The sequence below is a fragment of the Nomascus leucogenys genome, chromosome 12 (assembly GCF_006542625.1).
Source record: "Nomascus leucogenys isolate Asia chromosome 12, Asia_NLE_v1, whole genome shotgun sequence".
Lineage (NCBI taxonomy): Eukaryota > Metazoa > Chordata > Mammalia > Primates > Hylobatidae > Nomascus > Nomascus leucogenys.
The window spans coordinates 89,740,538-89,760,089 of NC_044392.1; the positions used below are offsets into that span (position 1 = coordinate 89,740,538).

General features: G+C 36.6%; 1 protein-coding gene across 1 annotated transcript in view; it reads right to left on the minus strand.

The window, feature by feature from the left end:
- The window catches only part of SPATA1 (spermatogenesis associated 1), a 54,662-nt gene that overhangs the window by 32,369 nt on the left and 2,741 nt on the right, over positions 1-19,552 (minus strand). The window contains 3 exon segments of the mRNA XM_003260266.3: positions 1,306-1,423; positions 3,184-3,290; positions 10,039-10,211. Of these exon segments, the coding sequence (XP_003260314.2) occupies positions 1,306-1,423; positions 3,184-3,290; positions 10,039-10,140 (327 nt within the window). The 5' untranslated portion in view covers positions 10,141-10,211.

A 19,552-nucleotide genomic window follows, 5' to 3' on the forward strand; every position in this document is an offset into this window, starting at 1 on the left:
AGTTGTTCATTTTCTTCCCTGTTTGAGGAAAGCTACTTAATGATCAGTAAATTAATATTAATATGCCAAAAGTCATACTAAATAGAACTCTGATGACCAAAACCTCTTCAAATTTAGCTGCTGATCCCAAGAATCTTAACAGCAAATTATAGTAGTACTTTGGAAGAAAATGCCTATTTTTTCCATTATCATTCATGATTTAATTTGTTCAGTGAACATTTAAACACCTCTAGTGCAAAGCACCTTGTTAGGCACTGGTTATAAATACAATGATGAATAAAATGAAGTCCCTCCCCACAAGGAAATATTATCTAATGGTAGAGTTAGATGTTAAGCAAATATTCACACAAACACATAATAATGATATAATCTGTTAATGAGAGTGAAATAAGAATATGCTGCATTTTAAAGGGTTTAAATATAGAAAATCTTGATTAAGGAAATAAAATTTATGTAGATATGAGAGACCAGAAACTTTGAGATCTGATGGCTTGTTAGATTTGAAACTTAAGCTAGGAATACTCTCTTCTTAGAGTATCTTGCCCACTAAGTCACAGAAACTACAAATAGGAGTGTTCAGTAAATAATAGTTGACACCAGTCAGGCATGGTGGCTCACGCTTGTAATCCCAGCACTTTGGGAGGCTGAGGCAGGGAGAACACCTGAAGTCAGGAGTTTGAGACCAGCCTGGCCAACATGGTGAAACTCTGTCTCTGCTAAAAATACAAAACTTAGCCAGGCGTGGTGTTGCACACCTGTAATCCCAGCTACTCAGGAGGCAGGAGAATTGCTTGAACCTGGGAGGTGGAGGTTGCAATGAGCCAAGATCACACCACAGCACTCTAGCCAGGGCGACAGAGCAAGACTCCGTCTTGAAAAAAAAAAGAAAAAAAAGAAAGTTGACACCAAAAAAATATGTTGGAGCCAAATCATTTTCACATCAAATGAGTCTAGTTGTGGCACAAGCAATGAGAACCCCATTTTTTTCCCCAGAATTCAAGTACTTGTTTAAAACATTTAAAAACTTTCATTTAAATTTAAGAACTTATATGATCACATTTTAAATTGGTATTTCTTTACTTTGCAAGGAAATTCACACACAAACCCCAGCATTTTCATGCCCAATAACATGCCTATGCAACCTATCTTTGTTGATCTGTATGTTTAATGATATTTTCATTTCATTTTGATTGAGATTACATATCTAATAATATCTTAAGGAGCTGAGTTGATAAGCATTTAAGAAATATAATTTGAGAAGGTATGGTCTTTCTCAATCAGAAAGAAAAAAAAAAGAAAACTTACCACAGCTAAATTATTTCCAATGCATTTCAGAAATAAAAATTTTTCTGCAATAGCATCTTCACCCAGGAACTCACCAAGACGCTCCCTCAGGGCTCGTAAAGTAAGTTGAGGAGATACTCTGAAATATAAAATTGCCTTATAAAATGAAATAGATTTTGGATATACTAATGATTCAATAACTTTAGTCAGCTATCTCAAACACAAAGGTTGATTTAATGTGTCAGATATAGCTTAACAGATTATGTTTCTACATTGCCGGCATTTTGTAGGTCTTCCATAAATATCTCTTAAAATAAATAATTAAAAGTCTGCCTTTAAAATTATGCAAATAAACACTGTTTATAAATGTTTTGTACTGAAAAGGAAAATAACTGCCTCTTTGCTAATCTACTTCCAAATTTTATTGTTAAAATTTGCTGCAGAATAGATGTACTTTTATACATATATCAATGAATAATTTAGCCACAGATATTTATTTTGGAAGTTTGGCAGGAGTAGCTAGTGCTTAAAAAATTTTTAAAATAATCTAACATTGTCAGAGGCCACATCTTTGCTTATTAGGTATACTTTGCTCCTGAATATCTAAAATTTAAAGCCATCACTTACGCTATCATCTGAGTTCTTGTTTTTCTAGGACCTTATGAGAAATATTAGATAATTCATTCAATCAACACATATTTATTGAGCATCTACTATGTGTCAGACATTGTTCCAAGGGATGGGCATATGGCAGTCAACAAAATAAAAATCTCTGCCCTCATGGACTTTATAATCCAGTGGTGGCATAGAAAAATTAATGAAGTAAATAAGTAAAAAAATGTAATTCATAAGACACTACTAATTCATAAATTTAAAAAATGTAATTCATAAGACACCATCACAGAGAAAAAAAAGACAGGGAAGGGAGAAAGGGACTGTACAAATGATTTAAAATACAGTGATTAGAGAATATCCACACAAAAAGGTAATATGTGAGTAAAGACCTGAAGGAGATGGGAGAGCATATGGTTAGGGCAGAAAACTCATTCTAGACAAAAGGAACAGAAAGTACAAGGGTCCTGAGGTAGGGCTATGTGTTCCAGAAAAGAAAGAAGGCTGATGTGGTTGAAGAAAGTGATGATGAAGATTAGGAAGAGAGGTGTGCGTAAGGGGTAATAACAGGCAGTCAGATCACATAGTGTTATGTGTCTTTTTGTGAATGTGAAAATACACATCTACGTACATATAAACACATGTTCTTTGTTTATATTTTTAAACGGTTCAGAGAAATAGGCATTGTAGATATATTGCTTTAACTACTATTCTCAGATCTTCAGCATTTCTCCCTCCCTCCCTCCCTTCCTTTCCTTCCTTCCTTCCTTCCTTCCTTCCTTCCTTCCTTCCTTCCTTCCTTCTTTCCTTCCTTTTTCTCTCTCCCTCTTTCTTTTTCCCTCTTTCTCTCTCTCTCTCTTTTTTTTTTTGGCAGAGTCTCACTCTATTGCCCAGACTGGAGTGCAGTGCTGCAATCATGGCTCACTGCAGCCTTGACTTCTAGGCCTCAAAGCAAGCCTCCCACCTTAGCCTCCTGAGTAGTTTAGCAGATTTTTAATTTTAGGTAACTTCTCTCTTAATTCACTTTGTGTATGACCATAATAATACACAGGTTATATACTGTTTTGTGGGTGGTAGTATTATGGCCAAGTGAGCTATTCCTACAGAACTGATTTAATTGTTACATAGCACTACATATTGATAGTATTCATTAAGTTAGGAAATGGACCTATCACATGGACAAAATATTTTTCACTTATAGTTTTTAAATTTCCGAAAAGCATTTTTTCTCTGAAGAAAAAAGATTCTTCTTTCAGGCATATTGTTACATGACTACACAACACTTGCCTTAGAAATCCAGCTGAAATGAATTTGTTAACAACTTCTGTTGAAATGGTATTTAGCTTATAGTTCCATGATCCTTCAGGGACATAAAAAACATGAAGTTCCACCAACTGAATAAATTGAGAAGAACATCAGTTAAAATATTTTATTATTATTATTATTATTATTATTATACTTTAAGTTTTAGGGTCCATGTGCACAACGTGCAGGTTTGTTACATATGTATCCATGTGCCATGTTGGTGTGCTGAATCCATAAACTCATCATTTAGCATTAGGTATATCTCCTAATGCTGTCCCTCCCCCCTCCCCCGACTCCACAACAGTCCCCGGTGTGTGATGTTCCCCTTCCTGTGTCCATGTGTTCTCATTGTTTAATTCCTATCTATGAGTGAGAACATGCAGTGTTTGGTTTTTTGTCCTTGCGATAGTTTGCTGAGAATGATGGTTTCCAGCTTCATCCATGTCCCTACAAAGGACATGAACTCATCATTTTTTATGGCTGCACAGTATTCCATGGTGTATATGTGCCACATTTTCTTAATCCAGTCTATCATTGTTGGAAAAATATTTTTAAAGTGAAAAAAAAATCAACTGATGTCCTATAAAGTTTAATAAACACAATAGAAAAAAACATGGAATACATACATCCCTCTGAACAAACAACAAAATGAACTAAAAATTTGTTCTTAAGTTGGCCACTTGGCACTTGGAGTACATTTTCCCTTGGCAACAATGTTATAGATGTGGCTATGAGATTAGCTCAACATCTTTGGCATATGGTGTTTTTTCTGTGGGTTGCAGTAAGAATCCTAGGGCATCAAGACTAGTTTTCTTAACATCAACCTTTACCTCACCTCACTCCCCACCTATTCAGTTCTACTGGGGTGAACTTGTGGAATCTTTATCCTTTGTATATTTTCTCCCTATTACAGTTCTGATGATTGCTAGCCCTCAGCACCTGCAAAAGGTTTAATAATGTGGTTTGGGGAATGTACTTATTCCCCAGAATTCCAGGAAGAACCTATTCCTGACCAATGAGAAAGGAATGATTGTTCTTACATTGGGCATGTCTGTAAGTGTGTCTGTGCTTCTACGTAACTATCCAATTTTCCATTGATGTTTTGTTATGACCTTGATTAGACTCCTTCCACTTAAAAGAATATTTATATAAGCAAAACAGAAACAGAATGATTGCAAATATAGTCTTATATTTTAGTCAAATTAAGTCTGATACTCCCTGCATATTGTCAAAGCATTTAAATGAATATTCCCGAATGTAATATTAAATATCTGAGAAACCTTTAAAAATTTGAATATGACTTACTGTTAATATTAGTAATTTCATAGGAGATAAAAATTGTTCTTGAGCATAAGGTTTTCTTCAAGTTGTTTTTATAAATCAAGAAAATCACTTCTATGCTTTTGATGATGATTATTAACTAACAATTTAAAATGTTTGTATACATCTGATAGTGAAGTTTTCTATATGTTGCATTTTGAACACTAGAGCACTTAAAAGATTATCCCCAGCTATACTATTAAATATTTGCAAAACCTTAAGAAATTTGAAGTAAATACGACCTTATCTTTATATAAATTTATTAATATTTTAAAGGGGGAAACTATTTCTTGAACTAAATATTTATATACATGCCTCTTATAAAAGACATTTTAATGGTTTTTTTTCCAGAACAACAAAGTAGTTGAAAAAATATTGAAAAATTTTAAAGTACATATTAAATCCGACAATATTATTTTAAGGTTAAATATTCTATTTACACTCAAACCCTAATTTATTATAATCTTACTTTCCTGACTTTAATGGAAGCTACTCATCAATAACATTTTCATTAAAACCATTAGCTATTTTAAAAATACATTACAAGGTATGGCACATACTTTTTCTTTTGCCCCAGGTTTCAAAATGATTAGAGATGGCTATCTACGACAAACCCACAGCCAATATCATACTGAATGGGCAAAAACTGGAAGCATTCCCTATGAAAACTGGCACAAGACAGGGATGCCCTCTCTCACCGCTCCTATTCAACATAGTGCTGGAAGTTCTGGCCAGAGCAATCAGGCAAGAGAAGGAAATAAAGGGTATTCAATTAGGAAAAGAGGAAGTCAAACTGTCCCTGTTTGCAGATGACATGATTGTATATCTAGAAAACCCCATTGTCTCAGCCCAAAATCTCCTTAAGCTGATTAGCAACTTCAGCAAAGTCTCAGGATACAAAATCAATGTACAAAAATCACAAGCATTCTTGTACACCAATCACAGACAAACAGAGAGCCAAATCATGAGTGAACTCCCATTCACAATTGCTTCAAAGAGAATAAAATACCTAGGAATCCAACTTACAAGGGATGTGAAGGACCTCTTCAAGGAGAACTACAAACCACTGCTCAATGAAATAAAAGAGGATACAAACAAATGGAAGAACATTCCATGCTCATGGGTTGGAAGAATCAATATCGTGAAAATGGCCATACTGCCCAAGGTAATTTATAGATTCAATGCCATCCCCATCAAGCTACCAATGACTTTCTTCACAGAATTGGAAAAAACTACTTTAAAGTTCATATGGAACCAAAAGAGAGCCCGCATCGCCAAGTCAATCCTAAGCCAAAAGAACAAAGCTGGAGGCATCACGCTACCTGACTTCAAACTATACTACAAGGCTACAGTAACCAAAACAGCATGGTACTGGTACCACAACAGAGACATAGATCAATGGAACAGAACAGAGCCCTCAGAAATGATGCCGCATATCTACAACTATCTGATCTTTGACAAACCTGACAAAAATAAGAAATGGGGAAAGGATTCCCTATTTAATAAATGGTGCTTGGAAAACTGGCTAGCCATATGTAGAAAGCTGAAACTGGATCCCTTCCTTACACCTTATACAAAAATTAATTCAAGATGGATTAAAGACTTAAATGTTAGACCTGAAACCATTAAAATCCTACAAGAAAACCTAGGCAATACCATTCAGGACATAGGCGTTGGCAAGGATTTCATGTCTAAAACACCAAAAGCAATGGCAACAAAAGCCAAAATTGACAAATGGGATCTAATTAAACTAAAGAGCTTCTGCACAGCAAAAGAAACTACCATCAGAGTGAACAGGCAACCTACAGAATGGGAGAAAATTTTTGCAACCTACTCATCTGACAAAGGGCTAATATCCAGAATCTACAATGAACTCAAACAAATTTACAAGAAAAAAACAAACAACCCCATCAAAAAGTGGGCAAAGGACATGAACAGACACTTCTCAAAAGAAGACATTTACGCAGCCAAAAAACACATGAAGAAATGCTCATCATCACTGGCCATCAGAGAAATGCAAATCAAAACCACAGTGAGATATCATCTCACACCAGTTAGAATGGCCATCATTAAAAAAGCAGGAAACAATAGGTGCTGGAGAGGATGTGGAGAAATAGGAACACTTTTACACTGTTGGTGGGACTGTAAACTAGTTCAACCATTGTGGAAGTCAGTGTGGCGATTCCTCAGGGATCTAGAACTAGAAATACCATTTGACCCAGCCATCCCATTACTGGGTATATACCCAAAGGACTATAAATCATGCTGCTATAAAGACACATGCACACGTATGTTTATTGCAGCACTATTCACAATAGCAAAGAGTTGGAACCAACCCAAATGTCCAACAACGATAGACTGGATTAAGAAAATGTGGCACATATACACCATGGAATACTATGCAGCCATAAAAAATGATGAGTTCGTGTCCTTTGTAGGGACATGGATGAAACTGGAAAACATCATTCTCAGTAAACTATCGCAAGGACAAAAAACCAAACACCACATGTTCTCACTCATAGGTGGGAATTGAACAATGAGAACTCATGGACACAGGAAGGGGAACATCACACTCCGGGGACTGTTGTGGGGTGGGGGGAGGGGGGAGGGACAGCATTAGGAGATATACCTAATGCTAAATGACAAGTTAATGGGTACAGGAAATCAACATGGCACATGGATACATATGTAACAAACCTGCACATTGTGCATATGTACCCTAAAACCTAAATTATAATTAAAAAAAAAATGATTAGAGATGGCACTGTTGGATCCTGTCTCTATTTAAAATATTCATACCTTGTTCATCATGGATTTTTTTTGCATTAATTTTACTAAAAAATTTTTTTGGTAACCCCTTAAATTTTTCATCTATGGCAAGTACCTCATTTGCCTCAGACTAGTCCTGGCTCTGTGAGAAATATAGCCAATAAACAATAAATACTGACTTCTAAGAAGTAGAATTTTTAAAATTTTTTAAAAATTAAAAAAAACATAAAACACTAATAGGTAATATAGTATATTATAAAGTGGTAATTACTAGGAAAAAATAATAAGTAGGGCAGTGTAAAGAAGAATGGGAAGATATGGGACGGAGAAGTTTTCAGTTTTAAATAGTCAGGGTAGGTCTCATGGAAAAGGTGAGATCTGAGTAAAGACCTAAGGGAAAAGAAGGAATTAGCCAAGTGAAGATCTAGAGGGAAAGAGTTCCAGAAAGAGATAAGATAAAGGTATTAAGGTAAGAGCATGCCAGTATGATTGAAGCAGAGAGAGTAGGGGAGAGAGTAGAAGATAAGTTCAGAAAAATAAGAAGGTAGAGGGGAAACATATAGCACTTTCTGGGCCATTTTCACCTACAAAATGGGAAGCTAATGCATGGTTTTAAGAGAAACATTAAGATTTGACATATATTTTTATTTAATATGAAAAATTTTAAACATACATATAAATAAAAACAGTAATTCTCTCTCTCCGAATAAAGCATTCAAAGTAAATCAGACACCATGACACTATATCCCTAAATTATTTGGCATCCATATTCTAAAAATAAGGACCTCTGTAACATAATCACCATTTCATTTTCACATCTAAAAAAATTAACATTCCCTAATGTCAATTAATATCCAGTTAATATTTAAATTTTCCCAATTGTCCTCAAAATATTTTCTTAATCTAGAATTCAAACAAGGATCACACAATGCATTTGGTTGTTACGTCTTTTAAAACTTTCATCTTGAAGAGTTCCCAAACCTATTTTTTTGCTTTTTATTTTTAACATGGCATTGACTTTTTAAAAGATATTGAGCCAGTTGTCTCATAGAATGTTCTACATTCTGAATGTACTTCATTATCTCTAAGGTGTCATTTAACTTGTTTCTCCAACCTCTCTTATCTCCTGTAAACAGTTAACTATACAGCCTTCAAGTGACGCAGGTTACTACTTGGGGAAATAATATTTTATAAGTGGTGTTCTGTATTTTATATCTCATTATATCAGGATATTCATAACGCTTTACTTAATTAGTTGAGTGATGGGAATCATAGCTAGAACAGACTATAAGAGGCAAGAAAAGAGAACTTGTTATGAAGCTACTAGAATAATTACAGTCTGAGACAATGGTGACTCATGTGCTAGTAGTAAAGGTTATTAAAAAGTAGTCAGATTTTGTATATGTTTAAAAGCTAGAGTCAATCCATTGGAAGTGGAGTTTAAGAGTCAGGTAGAAGAGTCAGAGTCAATCTATTGGAAGTGGAGTTTGAAAGAGAGTCAAGTAGAAGACTCAAGTATGCAAGAAGAATCAAGTATAACTCCAAGGCATTTGGCCTCAGATACTGAAAGGATAGATTTGACATCACCTAAGATGTCGAAAGTCATGGTAGTGCAAGTTTTAGGGAAGGGAAAAAAAATCCAGTTTCAGACATATTAAGATGAGATATCTATTGGCCATCCAAGTGGCGATGTCAGTTAGTCAGCTGAATATAGGCCTACGTGAATCTGGAATTTGGGCTATAAATTTGGAAATCCTTGGCATAAAGTTGGTATTTAAATCTATTAGACTAGATGAGATCACCAAGGAATGAGCGCAGGTAGAGAAGAGAACAAAGAGCTGAACCCTGATGTATTCAAAAATTAAGAGGTCAGGAGGAAGATGAAGGCCCAGTAAAGATGACTGAGAATGAACAACCAGGGAGGTAAGAAGAAAACAAACATAATATGTATGCTAGAAGCCTAGTGAAGCCTACATCAAGGACGAGAAAGTGATTAATGGTGTCAACTGTTTTGCACACATAGATCAAGAATGTTTAGGATAAGAATCAACCAACAGATTTAGTAATGAAAAGGTGAATTTAATGAGAATAGTTTTGGTGGAATAATGGAGGTGAAATCTTGATTGCAGTTGGTTTAAGAGAAAATAGAAGGTATTGGGGGTCTGAGATGGTATGACATACTTGTTTAGAAGAGTGAAAGAGTGAATTAATGAGTGGCAGATAGTAAGACTGCCCACCAGAAAAAGATTCCACTTGAAATTCATGGTCATGAATTTAAAGTGAGAATGGTACTTATGATGGTATACATTTTTTTCTCTAGCCATGTTCAGCTGCTCAGGTGTAGGTACAGAATAGGTGGCGAAATGCATTAACCATGTTTGTTGTTTTGCCAAGCAGCACAATGAAGTGAGAGAGGGGCAAGGAGTCAAAAGTATGTGCAAAGGAGTGATCATGACTGCTCTATGGAACTTAAGCTAGATATGGAGGGTACCACCTTCAATCATACGATTGAGAAATAGTGAAAAAGGTGATAGGATCAATGCATTGGGGATCCCAATATGGTTGGGGCAGAGGAAGTGAGCTAGAGACACGAGAAGTGTTATCAGGCAATGGGATACATGAAGTTGGGATCATGGTGGAATCAATATCTAATACTTTATATAATTTATGTTTTTGCTTTTATAAAACTTTTCAAAAACAGTGAGAAGCAGGTCTTTCTTATATTTTAGTATGAAAAGATTTTCTTACCTCTGATGAGGAAGGTTGACTTGGATTGAGTGACGTATTCACTAATGTCTGAATGGGATAATTATCAGCTGGAATTTTGTTTCTTTTTTTATCTTTCTTCATTTAAGTAGTACTAAATAAAAATTATAATAGTTTTTTTTGGCTTAAGGTGGGATTCCACTCATTTCTGGTCTCTGATTTGTTCAAGAAATAAAAAGAAAAACACAAAAGCATTAAATAAACTAAAAATGAAAACTTAGAAATATATACAATCTTTATTATTCTAACTCAAAAGGACATATTACTAGTAAATAAGGCTGTGTAATGAAATGAGCATAAATCTATACAACTAAGTAATGTGACAAATTACATTATAATGGACTTGTGACCAGGACATATTTTACTATTCTAAATAATTCATCTTTTCTTGGTCGAAAATTAAGGTTAAATATATAGCATTTTACATGAAGTAGAAATACACGTTTGGAAGTAGAAAGGCAGAATTTATGATACTTGGTTAGTATCAACTACAAACTCTAAGCATGCCTAAAGTTTTAGTTAGCCTCTTGGCTAGTTAAAATGGCTATAGAATGATGAAAACTGTTTTACCATATACATTTCTTCCTGGGCTTTGATGCTTCAATAATAAAAAACGTGAACAATCATTCCAGGTGAAAATGCCAGTCTTTAAATATATCAGGCTTCATTTGTGTATTATGTCCTGTGTTTTTCCTCAGGATTTATGGCAGTTTACAAGAATGTACGATACAATTAAAAATATATAATGTATATAAGAAAAACTAAAAAATAAGGTAGCTGAATTATTACTCTAACAGGAATGATCAAAGCAGGATAATTCTTAAGGATATACTAATCATACCAACACAAGAGCTAAAGCTTTTCTAGATTTCAAAGCATTGCTCTTCCTTGATTTATGTTAAAATAAGGATTTAAATCCAACAAAACTTAAAATTCCTCTGATCTGGTACTGAATATAGCTCTACAAAACCCTAACAAGTACCAATTGTTTTAATAGTATCAAAATTAAAAGATTATTTCCTGAAATATACAATCTCCTTAAATTAGTTTTACATATTACTTTCCATATTTCTTACAATAATTAAAACTTAGAATGTGATTTGCCATTTTCACCATGTCAAACGCTATTTTAAGTACACATTAGAATTTCAAGTATTTATGTATCTATCCAAAAACTCTGTATTTGTATTAATATTAGCCTCTATTATGAACCTAAGTGAAAGATGACTCAGATACATATATGGTCACTTCACTATTAGATAAGAATTAGTTAATAATCTATAATAATTATAGCATATGGACATTCATTGATTCACTGGTATGCAAATTAGTAGGCTGAAAGTTTTAATTTGTTACATATTAAAATTTGATATTTTAATTCAGAACAGTTTTTTTTCTTTTTTTTTTGAGACAGATTCTCCCTGTGTCATCCAGGCTGGAGTGCAGTGGCGCAGTCTTGGCTCACTGCAGCCTCTGCCTCCCAGGTTCAAGCGATTCTCCTGCCTCAGCCTCCCAAGTAGCTGAGATTACAGGCATATGCCACCACTTCCAGTTAATTTTTGTATTTTTAATACAGACCGGTTTCCACCACGTTGGCCAGGCTGGTCTCAAACTCCTGACCTCAAGTGATTCACCCGTCTCGGCCTCCCAAAGTGCTGGGATTACAGGTATGAGCCATCACTGTGCCCGACCCAGAACAAATTTTTAATTAAACAAACTCAAAATAGATCAGTCAAGACCTGCTTTATTGTTGTCCTGAGGTAAACCTATACAGGACCCCACTATACATGTTGAGTATCCATAATTTTAAAATCTGAAATCTGGAATGCTCAAAAATCTGAAACTATTTGAATGCTGACATGATGCTCCAAAGAAATGCTCACTGGAGCATTTTGGATTTGGATTAGGATTGTTTAACCGATATAATGCAAATATCCCAAAATTTGAAAAAATCTGAAATCTGAAACATTTCTGACTCCAAACGTTATGGATAAGGAATACTTAACCTATAGTATCCCTTCTAAAGTAATGACAAAGAAGCCATGTTTGGGATTTTAAGAACTCCCTTTATCATTTCTGATGCGACCAATGCTGGAGACCAAATCCTGGGCTGGCCAGAAACAAACAAAATGTTCTAATGTAAAAAGATGAGCCTTTGGGAATTAGACCTGGGAAAAGAGCTCAAGATTCAAGCATTAGTAGACATTACTAATAAGAATATAGAAAAGAGAGCTAGGCACGGTGGCTCATGCCTATAATCCCAGCACTTTGGGAGGCCGAGACGGGCAGATTGCCTGAGGTCAGGAGTTTGAGACCAGTCTGGCCAACATGGTGAAATCCCGTCTCTATTAAAAAAAATACAAAAAAAATTAGCCAGGTGTGGTGGCATGCACCGGTAATCCCAGCTACTCGAGAGGCTGAGGCAGGGGAATTGCTTGAACCAGGGAGGTGGAGGTTGTGGTGAGCCAAGATCGTGCCATTGTACTCCAGCCTGGGCGACAGAGTGAGACTCCGTCTCAAAAAAAAAAAAAAAAAAAAAAAAAAAAAAATATATATATATATATATATATACATATATATATATATAAAGGAGAAGTCATGAGGTAGTATCATAGCCATGAGGCAAGCCCATGTTATGGGAAAGCTACACTTATTTATAAAGAGATAGAAAAAGATAAAGAATGGAGAAAATGACTAAGTTAACTGGTAGTGAGAAGCAAACTGAGGAAGTAACATAGCTGATTCATGTTTATAACTAAGCACTACAGAGGAATCAAGAATTCTTGGGGCTGAAGTCTCTAGCCTTGGATCTACTTCCAGTTTGGCCTACTAGTGTGACAGTTTCTGTTTTGGGATTTACAAGGGATATGTGCCTCCACTGCTGCTCTGTGTTGATCTTTACAATAATCTTCTCATTGCTTGTGCTAACTTGAGTAAGCCTTTGCTATTGAAACCATGAGAGGCTAATTAAAACTTTAGGCATGCTTGGCTGGTGTGGTGGCTCACGCCTGTAATCCCAACACTTTGGGAGGCCGAGGCAGGCAGATCACCTGTGGTTGGGAGTTCGAGACCAGCCTGACCAACATGGAGATACCCCGTCTCTACTAAAAATACAAAATTAGCTGGGCATGGTGGCACATGCCTGTAATCCCAGCTACTCCGGAAACTGAGGCAGAAGAATCCCTTGAACCCAAGAGACGGAGGTTGCAGAGAGCCAAGATTGCGCCGAGCCAAGATTGTGCCATTGCACTCTAGCCTGGGCAACAAGAGCAGAACTCTGTACCAAAAAAACAAAACAAAACAAAACAAAAAAAACTTTAGGCATGCTTAGAATTTGTAGTTGATCCTAACCAAGTCATATACTAAATCCTAACATACAACATGTGGGATTTTCACATTTTTTACCTATTACTAATTAGCTAATGAACAAAATGATGCCAACAATTCAAATGAAAGGAGACTGATATCTAAATAACCAAAAATAAAGTGACTATGAAGTTCCTGTCTAATCTTTCATTTACTGCATAATTTTGCTTCACAACTCTACTGCCAGGAATGGAAAATCAATTTTATCTTGCATGCCAATTCCCATCAACTGGTACTGACTATCTAAAAGTGAATTACTAAGTAGGATCCCAAGGCTACATCTCAGTAGGAAATAGTACAGAACTGAATTATCACAGTCAACTATGGGTTTGAGAAGGAGTAACTGTTGGTAGATGTATCACCTATCTGCCATCTCTGATCTGGTCCTTCCTTTCAAAATAGCTACCCATCATGTTTTCTCTGCACTTTTCCAAAATGATTTTCAGTGTCAGTAGCAGAGCTGAAAATCAAGCTTAAGAAATTCTGATACTTATTCAGTGTCTAGAAATAAGGATTCTAGTAATTTTTATTTCCTGTCTGATTTGATATGGCATACAAAGATTGCTCAAAATTAGGTACTGATGGGACGTATCTCAAAATAATAAGAGCTATCTACAACAAACCCATAGCCACTATCATACTGAATGGGCAAAAACTGGAAGCATTCCCTATGAAAACTGGCACAAGACAGGGATGCCCTCTCTCACCACTCCTATTCAACATAGTGCTGGAAGTTCTGGCCAGAGCAATCAGGCAAGAGAAGGAAATAAAGGGTATTCAATTAGGAAAAGAGGAAGTCAAATTGTCCCTGTTTGCAGATGACATGATTGTATATCTAGAAAACCCCATTGTCTCAGCCCAAAATCTCCTTAAGCTGATTAGCAACTTCAGCAAAGTCTCAGGATACAAAATCAATGTACAAAAATCACAAGCATTCTTGTACACCAATCACAGACAAACAGAGAGCCAAATCATGAGTGAACTCCCATTCACAACTGCTTCAAAGAGAATAAAATACCTAGGAATCCAACTTACAAGGGATGTGAAGGACCTCTTCAAGGAGAACTACAAACCACTGCTCAATGAAATAAAAGAGGATACAAACAAATGGAAGAACATTCCATGCTCATGGGTTGGAAGAATCAATATCGTGAAAATGGCCATACTGCCCAAGGTAATTTATAGATCCAATGCCATCCCCATCAAGCTACCAATGACTTTCTTCACAGAATTGGAAAAAACTACTTTAAAGTTCATATGGAACCAAAAGAGAGCCCGCATCGCCAAGTCAATCCTAAGCCAAAAGAACAAAGCTGGAGGCATCACGCTACCTGACTTCAAACTATACTACAAGGCTACAGTAACCAAAACAGCATGGTACTGGTACCACAACAGAGACATAGATCAATGGAACAGAACAGAGCCCTCAGAAATGATGCCGCATATCTACAACTATCTGATCTTTGACAAACCTGACAAAAATAAGAAATGGGGAAAGGATTCCCTATTTAATAAATGGTGCTGGGAAAACTGGCTAGCCATATGTAGAAAGCTGAAACTGGATCCCTTCCTTACACCTTATACAAAAATTAATTCAAGATGGATTAAAGACTTACATGTTAGACCTAAAACCATTAAAATCCTACAAGAAAACCTAGGCAATACCATTCAGGACATAGGCGTGGGCAAGGACTTCATGTCTAAAACACCAAAAACAATGGCAACAAAAGCCAAAATTGACAAATGGGATCTAATTAAACTAAAGAGCTTCTGCACAGCAAAAGAAACTACCATCAGAGTGAACAGGCAATCTACAGAATGGGAGAAAATCTTTGCAACCTACTCATCTGACAAAGGGCTAATATCCAGAATCTACAATGAACTCAAACAAATTTACAAGAAAAAAACAAATAACCCCATCAAAAAGTGGGCAAAGGACATGAACAGACACTTCTCAAAAGAAGACATTTACGCAGCCAAAAAACACATGAAGAAATGCTCATCATCACTGGCCATCAGAGAAATGCAAATCAAAACCACAGTGAGATACCATCTCACACCAGTTAGAATGGCCATCATTAAAAAATCAGGAAACAACAGGTGCTGGAGAGGATGTGGAGAAGTAGGAACACTTTTACACTGTTGGTGGGACTGTAAACTAGTTCAACCATTGTGGAAGTCAGTGTGGCGATTCCTCAGGGATCTAGAACTAGAAATACCATTTGACCCAGCCATCCCATTACTGGGTATATACCCAAAGGACTATAAATCATGCTGCTATAAAGACACATGCACACGTATGTTTATTGTGGCACTATTCACAATAGCAAAGAGTTGGAACCAACCCAAATGTCCAACAACGATAGACTGGATTAAGAAAATGTGGCACATATACACCATGGAATACTATGCAGCCATAAAAAATGATGAGTTCGTGTCCTTTGTAGGGACATGGATGAAACTGGAAAACATCATTCTCAGTAAACTATCGCAAGGACAAAAAACCAAACACCGCATGTTCTCACTCATAGGTGGGAATTGAACAATGAGAACTCATGGACACAGAAAGGGGAACATCACATTCCGGGGACTGTTGTGGGGTTGGGGGAGGGGGGAGGGACAGCATTAGGAGATATACCTAATGCTAAATGACGAGTTAATCGGTGCAGGAAATCAACATGGCACATGGATACATATGTAACAAACCTGCACATTGTGCACATGTACCCTAAAACCTAAAGTATAATAAAAAAAAAAAAAAGAAAATCCTAAATGCTGACATGGGCTATGTTTAAATATACCAATAAAGTAGAATCTCACACAAGGTAATCACATTGATTGGGAGCCAGAAAAGCAGATTTCTAGTCCCTTATAACCTATAAAACCATTCGTTGGTCTGAGTGTGAGTTTCTTAGTGGTAAGTGACTTGAACTCTTCAAGATCCTTTGCAGCTCTAAAATGTTTTGATTACTTGATTGCTCAAGGAATGCAACAAGTGAAAGGGAAACTTACATTCTGGAATAAAAAAATGAGAATACAGTTAACTTTATGACAGATGATGGGAGTATTTTTTGACATAATTCCTGATTCTTAAGTCACCAAGGTATGAAGTCTATTTCATCAGGATAAATTCAGGTTACATATATGTCCTGGGAGTTCTGCTTTATCTGGTTCCTGGTTAAGCTGTAAATAAAATTCTAATCAATTTAAAGGGTAGCCTGTCTTAGGTAAATAGATTAAAATGCCTGAAATGAGGCCGGGCGCGCTGGCTCACACCTATAATCCCAGCACTTTGGGAGGCCAAGGCGGGTGGATCACCTGAGGTCGGGAGTTTGAGACCAGCCTGGCCAACTATGGTGAAACCCCATCTCTGGTAAAAATACAAAATCGGCCGGGCGTGGTGGCACGTGCCTATAATCCCAGCTACTCGGGAGGCTGAGGCAGGAGACTTGCTTGAACCCAGGAGGCAGAGGTTGCAGTGAGCCGAGATCACGCCATTGCACTCTAGCCTGGGCAACAAGAGCAAAACTCTGTCTCAAAAAAAAAAAAAAAAAAAAAAAAAAAAGCCTGAAATGCCTGAGGGCACTCCGGAATCCACAAGCGTTTATAGTAGTTAGAATTCTAGAACCAATTGAGGAATGAGGTTTGTTTTCTAGACATGTCCTAGTGTAGACAAAATGGCATATTTGTCTTGATTTGAAACCTTCTCAGGATATATAAGGACATTTTAGGGAGGGGGAGGGTCTCCCAGAGAGTAACAGAATGATACAGAATTAGAATCTATGTTGGAAAAGGAATTATAGAGTTAGGTTTCTTTTACTTTGTAATTTTTGTGGGCATGTAGTAGGTGTATATATTTATGGGTACATGAAATATTTTGATACAGGCATACAACATGTGAAAGTCACATCAGGGTAAATAGGGTATCCGTGACCTCAAGCATTTATCGTTTCTTTGTGTTACAAAAAATCCAATTATACTCTTATTTTAAAATGTATAATAAATTATTGTTGACTATAATCACCCTTTTGTGCTATCAAATACTAGATTTTATTCACTTTATCTAACTTATATTTCTGTACCCATTAACCATCCCCAGTCCCCACCCCACTACCCTTCCCAGCCTCTGGTAACCATCATTCTACTATCTCCATGAGTTCAATTGTTTCAGTTTTTACTGCCAAATAAGTGAGAACATGTGAAGTTTGTGGTTCTGTGCCTGGCTTTTTCACTTAACATAATGACCTCCAGTTCTATCCATGTTGTTGCAAATGAGATGATCTCATTCTTTTTTATGGCGGAATGGTACTCCATTGTTTATTTGTACCACATTTTCTTTACTCATTCATTCATCTGTTGATAGACACTTAGGTTGCTTTTAAATCTTGGCTATGGTGAATAGTGCTGCAGTAAACAAGGGAGTGCTGATACCTTGATATACTGGTTTCTTTTGGGTCTATAGCTAGCAGTGGGATTCCTGGGACACACTGAAGCTCTATTTTTAGTTTTTTTTTTTGAGGAACCTCCAAGTTGGTCTCCATAGTGGTGGTACTAATTTACATTCTCACCAACAGTGTACAAGGGTTCCCTTTTCTCCACATCCTCACCAGCATTTGTTATTGTCTATCTTTTGCATAAAAACCACTTTAATTGGGGAGAGATGATATCTCATCGTAGTTTTGATTTGCATTTCTCCTGATGATCAGTGATGTTGAACACCTTTGCATATACCTGTTTGCCATTTTTAAGTCTTCTTTTGAAAAATGTTTATTCAGCTTTTTTGCTCATTTTTAAAGCAGATTATTAGATTTTTTTCCTATATAGTTGAGCTCCTTATATATTCTGGTTATCAATCCTTTATCAGATGGATAGCTTGCAAATATTTCTTCCCATTCTGTGAGTTGTCTCTTCACTTTGCTGATTATTTCCTTTGTAATGCAGAAGGTTTTTATTTTTATTTTTTGAGACAGGGCGTCTCTGTTGCCCACGCTGGAGTGCAGTGGCATGATCACAGCTCACTGCAGCCTTGACTTCTGCAGGTTCCCAAGTAGCTGGGACCACAGGTACATGCCACCATGCCCAGCTACTTTTTCTATTTTTGTCAAGATGGGGTTTTGGCTTTGTCATATTGCCCAGGCTGTTATACAACTCCTGGGTTCAAGAAATCCACCTGCTTCAGCCTCCCAAAGTGCTGGGATTACAAGTGTAAGCACCATGCCTGGCCCTGTGCAGGTTTTTAACTTGATGTAATTCCATTTGTTCATTTTTGCTTTGGTTGCCTGTGCTTGTAGGGCATTATTCAAAAAATCTTTACCCAATCCAATGTCCTGGAAAGTTTCTCCAATGTTTTGTTTTTTTGAGAGATGGGTCTCACTCTGTCGCCCAGGCTGGATTGCAATGGCGTGATCTCAGCTTACTGCAATCACTGCCTCCTGGATTCAAGTGATTCTCCTGCCTCAGCTTCCCAAGTAGCTGCAACTACAGGCATGTGCCACTACGCCCAGCTAATTTTTGTATTCTTAGTAGAGACAGGGTTTCACTATATGTTGGCCAGGCTGGCCTGAAACTCCTGATCTCAGGTGATCCACCTGCCTCGGCCTCCCAAAGTGCTGGGATTACAGGGGTGAGCCACCATGCCCCACCTCCAATATTTTCTTATAGACGTTTCATAGTTTGAGGTCTTAGATTTAAGTCTTTAACCCATTTTGATTTGATTTTGGTATAGGAGGAGACAGAGAGATCTAGTTTCATTCTTCTAATATGGATATTCAGTTTTCCCAGCACCATTTATTGAAGGGACTGTCCTTTCTCCAATGTATGTTCTTGGCACCTTTGTAAAAAATGAGTTCTTGTAGGTGAATGAATTTGTTTCTGGGTTCTCTATTCTGTTCTACTGGTCTACATGTCTGTTTTTATGCCAGTACCATGCTGTTTTGGTTACTATAGCTCTGTTGTACAATTTGAGGTCAGGTAACATGATTGCTGCATTTTTATTCTTTTGGCTCAGGGTAACTTTGGTGACTCTGGGTCTTTTATGGTTCTGTGTAAGTTTTAGGATTGTTTTTAATACTTCTGTGAAGAATGTCATTGGTATTTTGATAGAGATTGCATTGAATCTGTAGATTGCTTT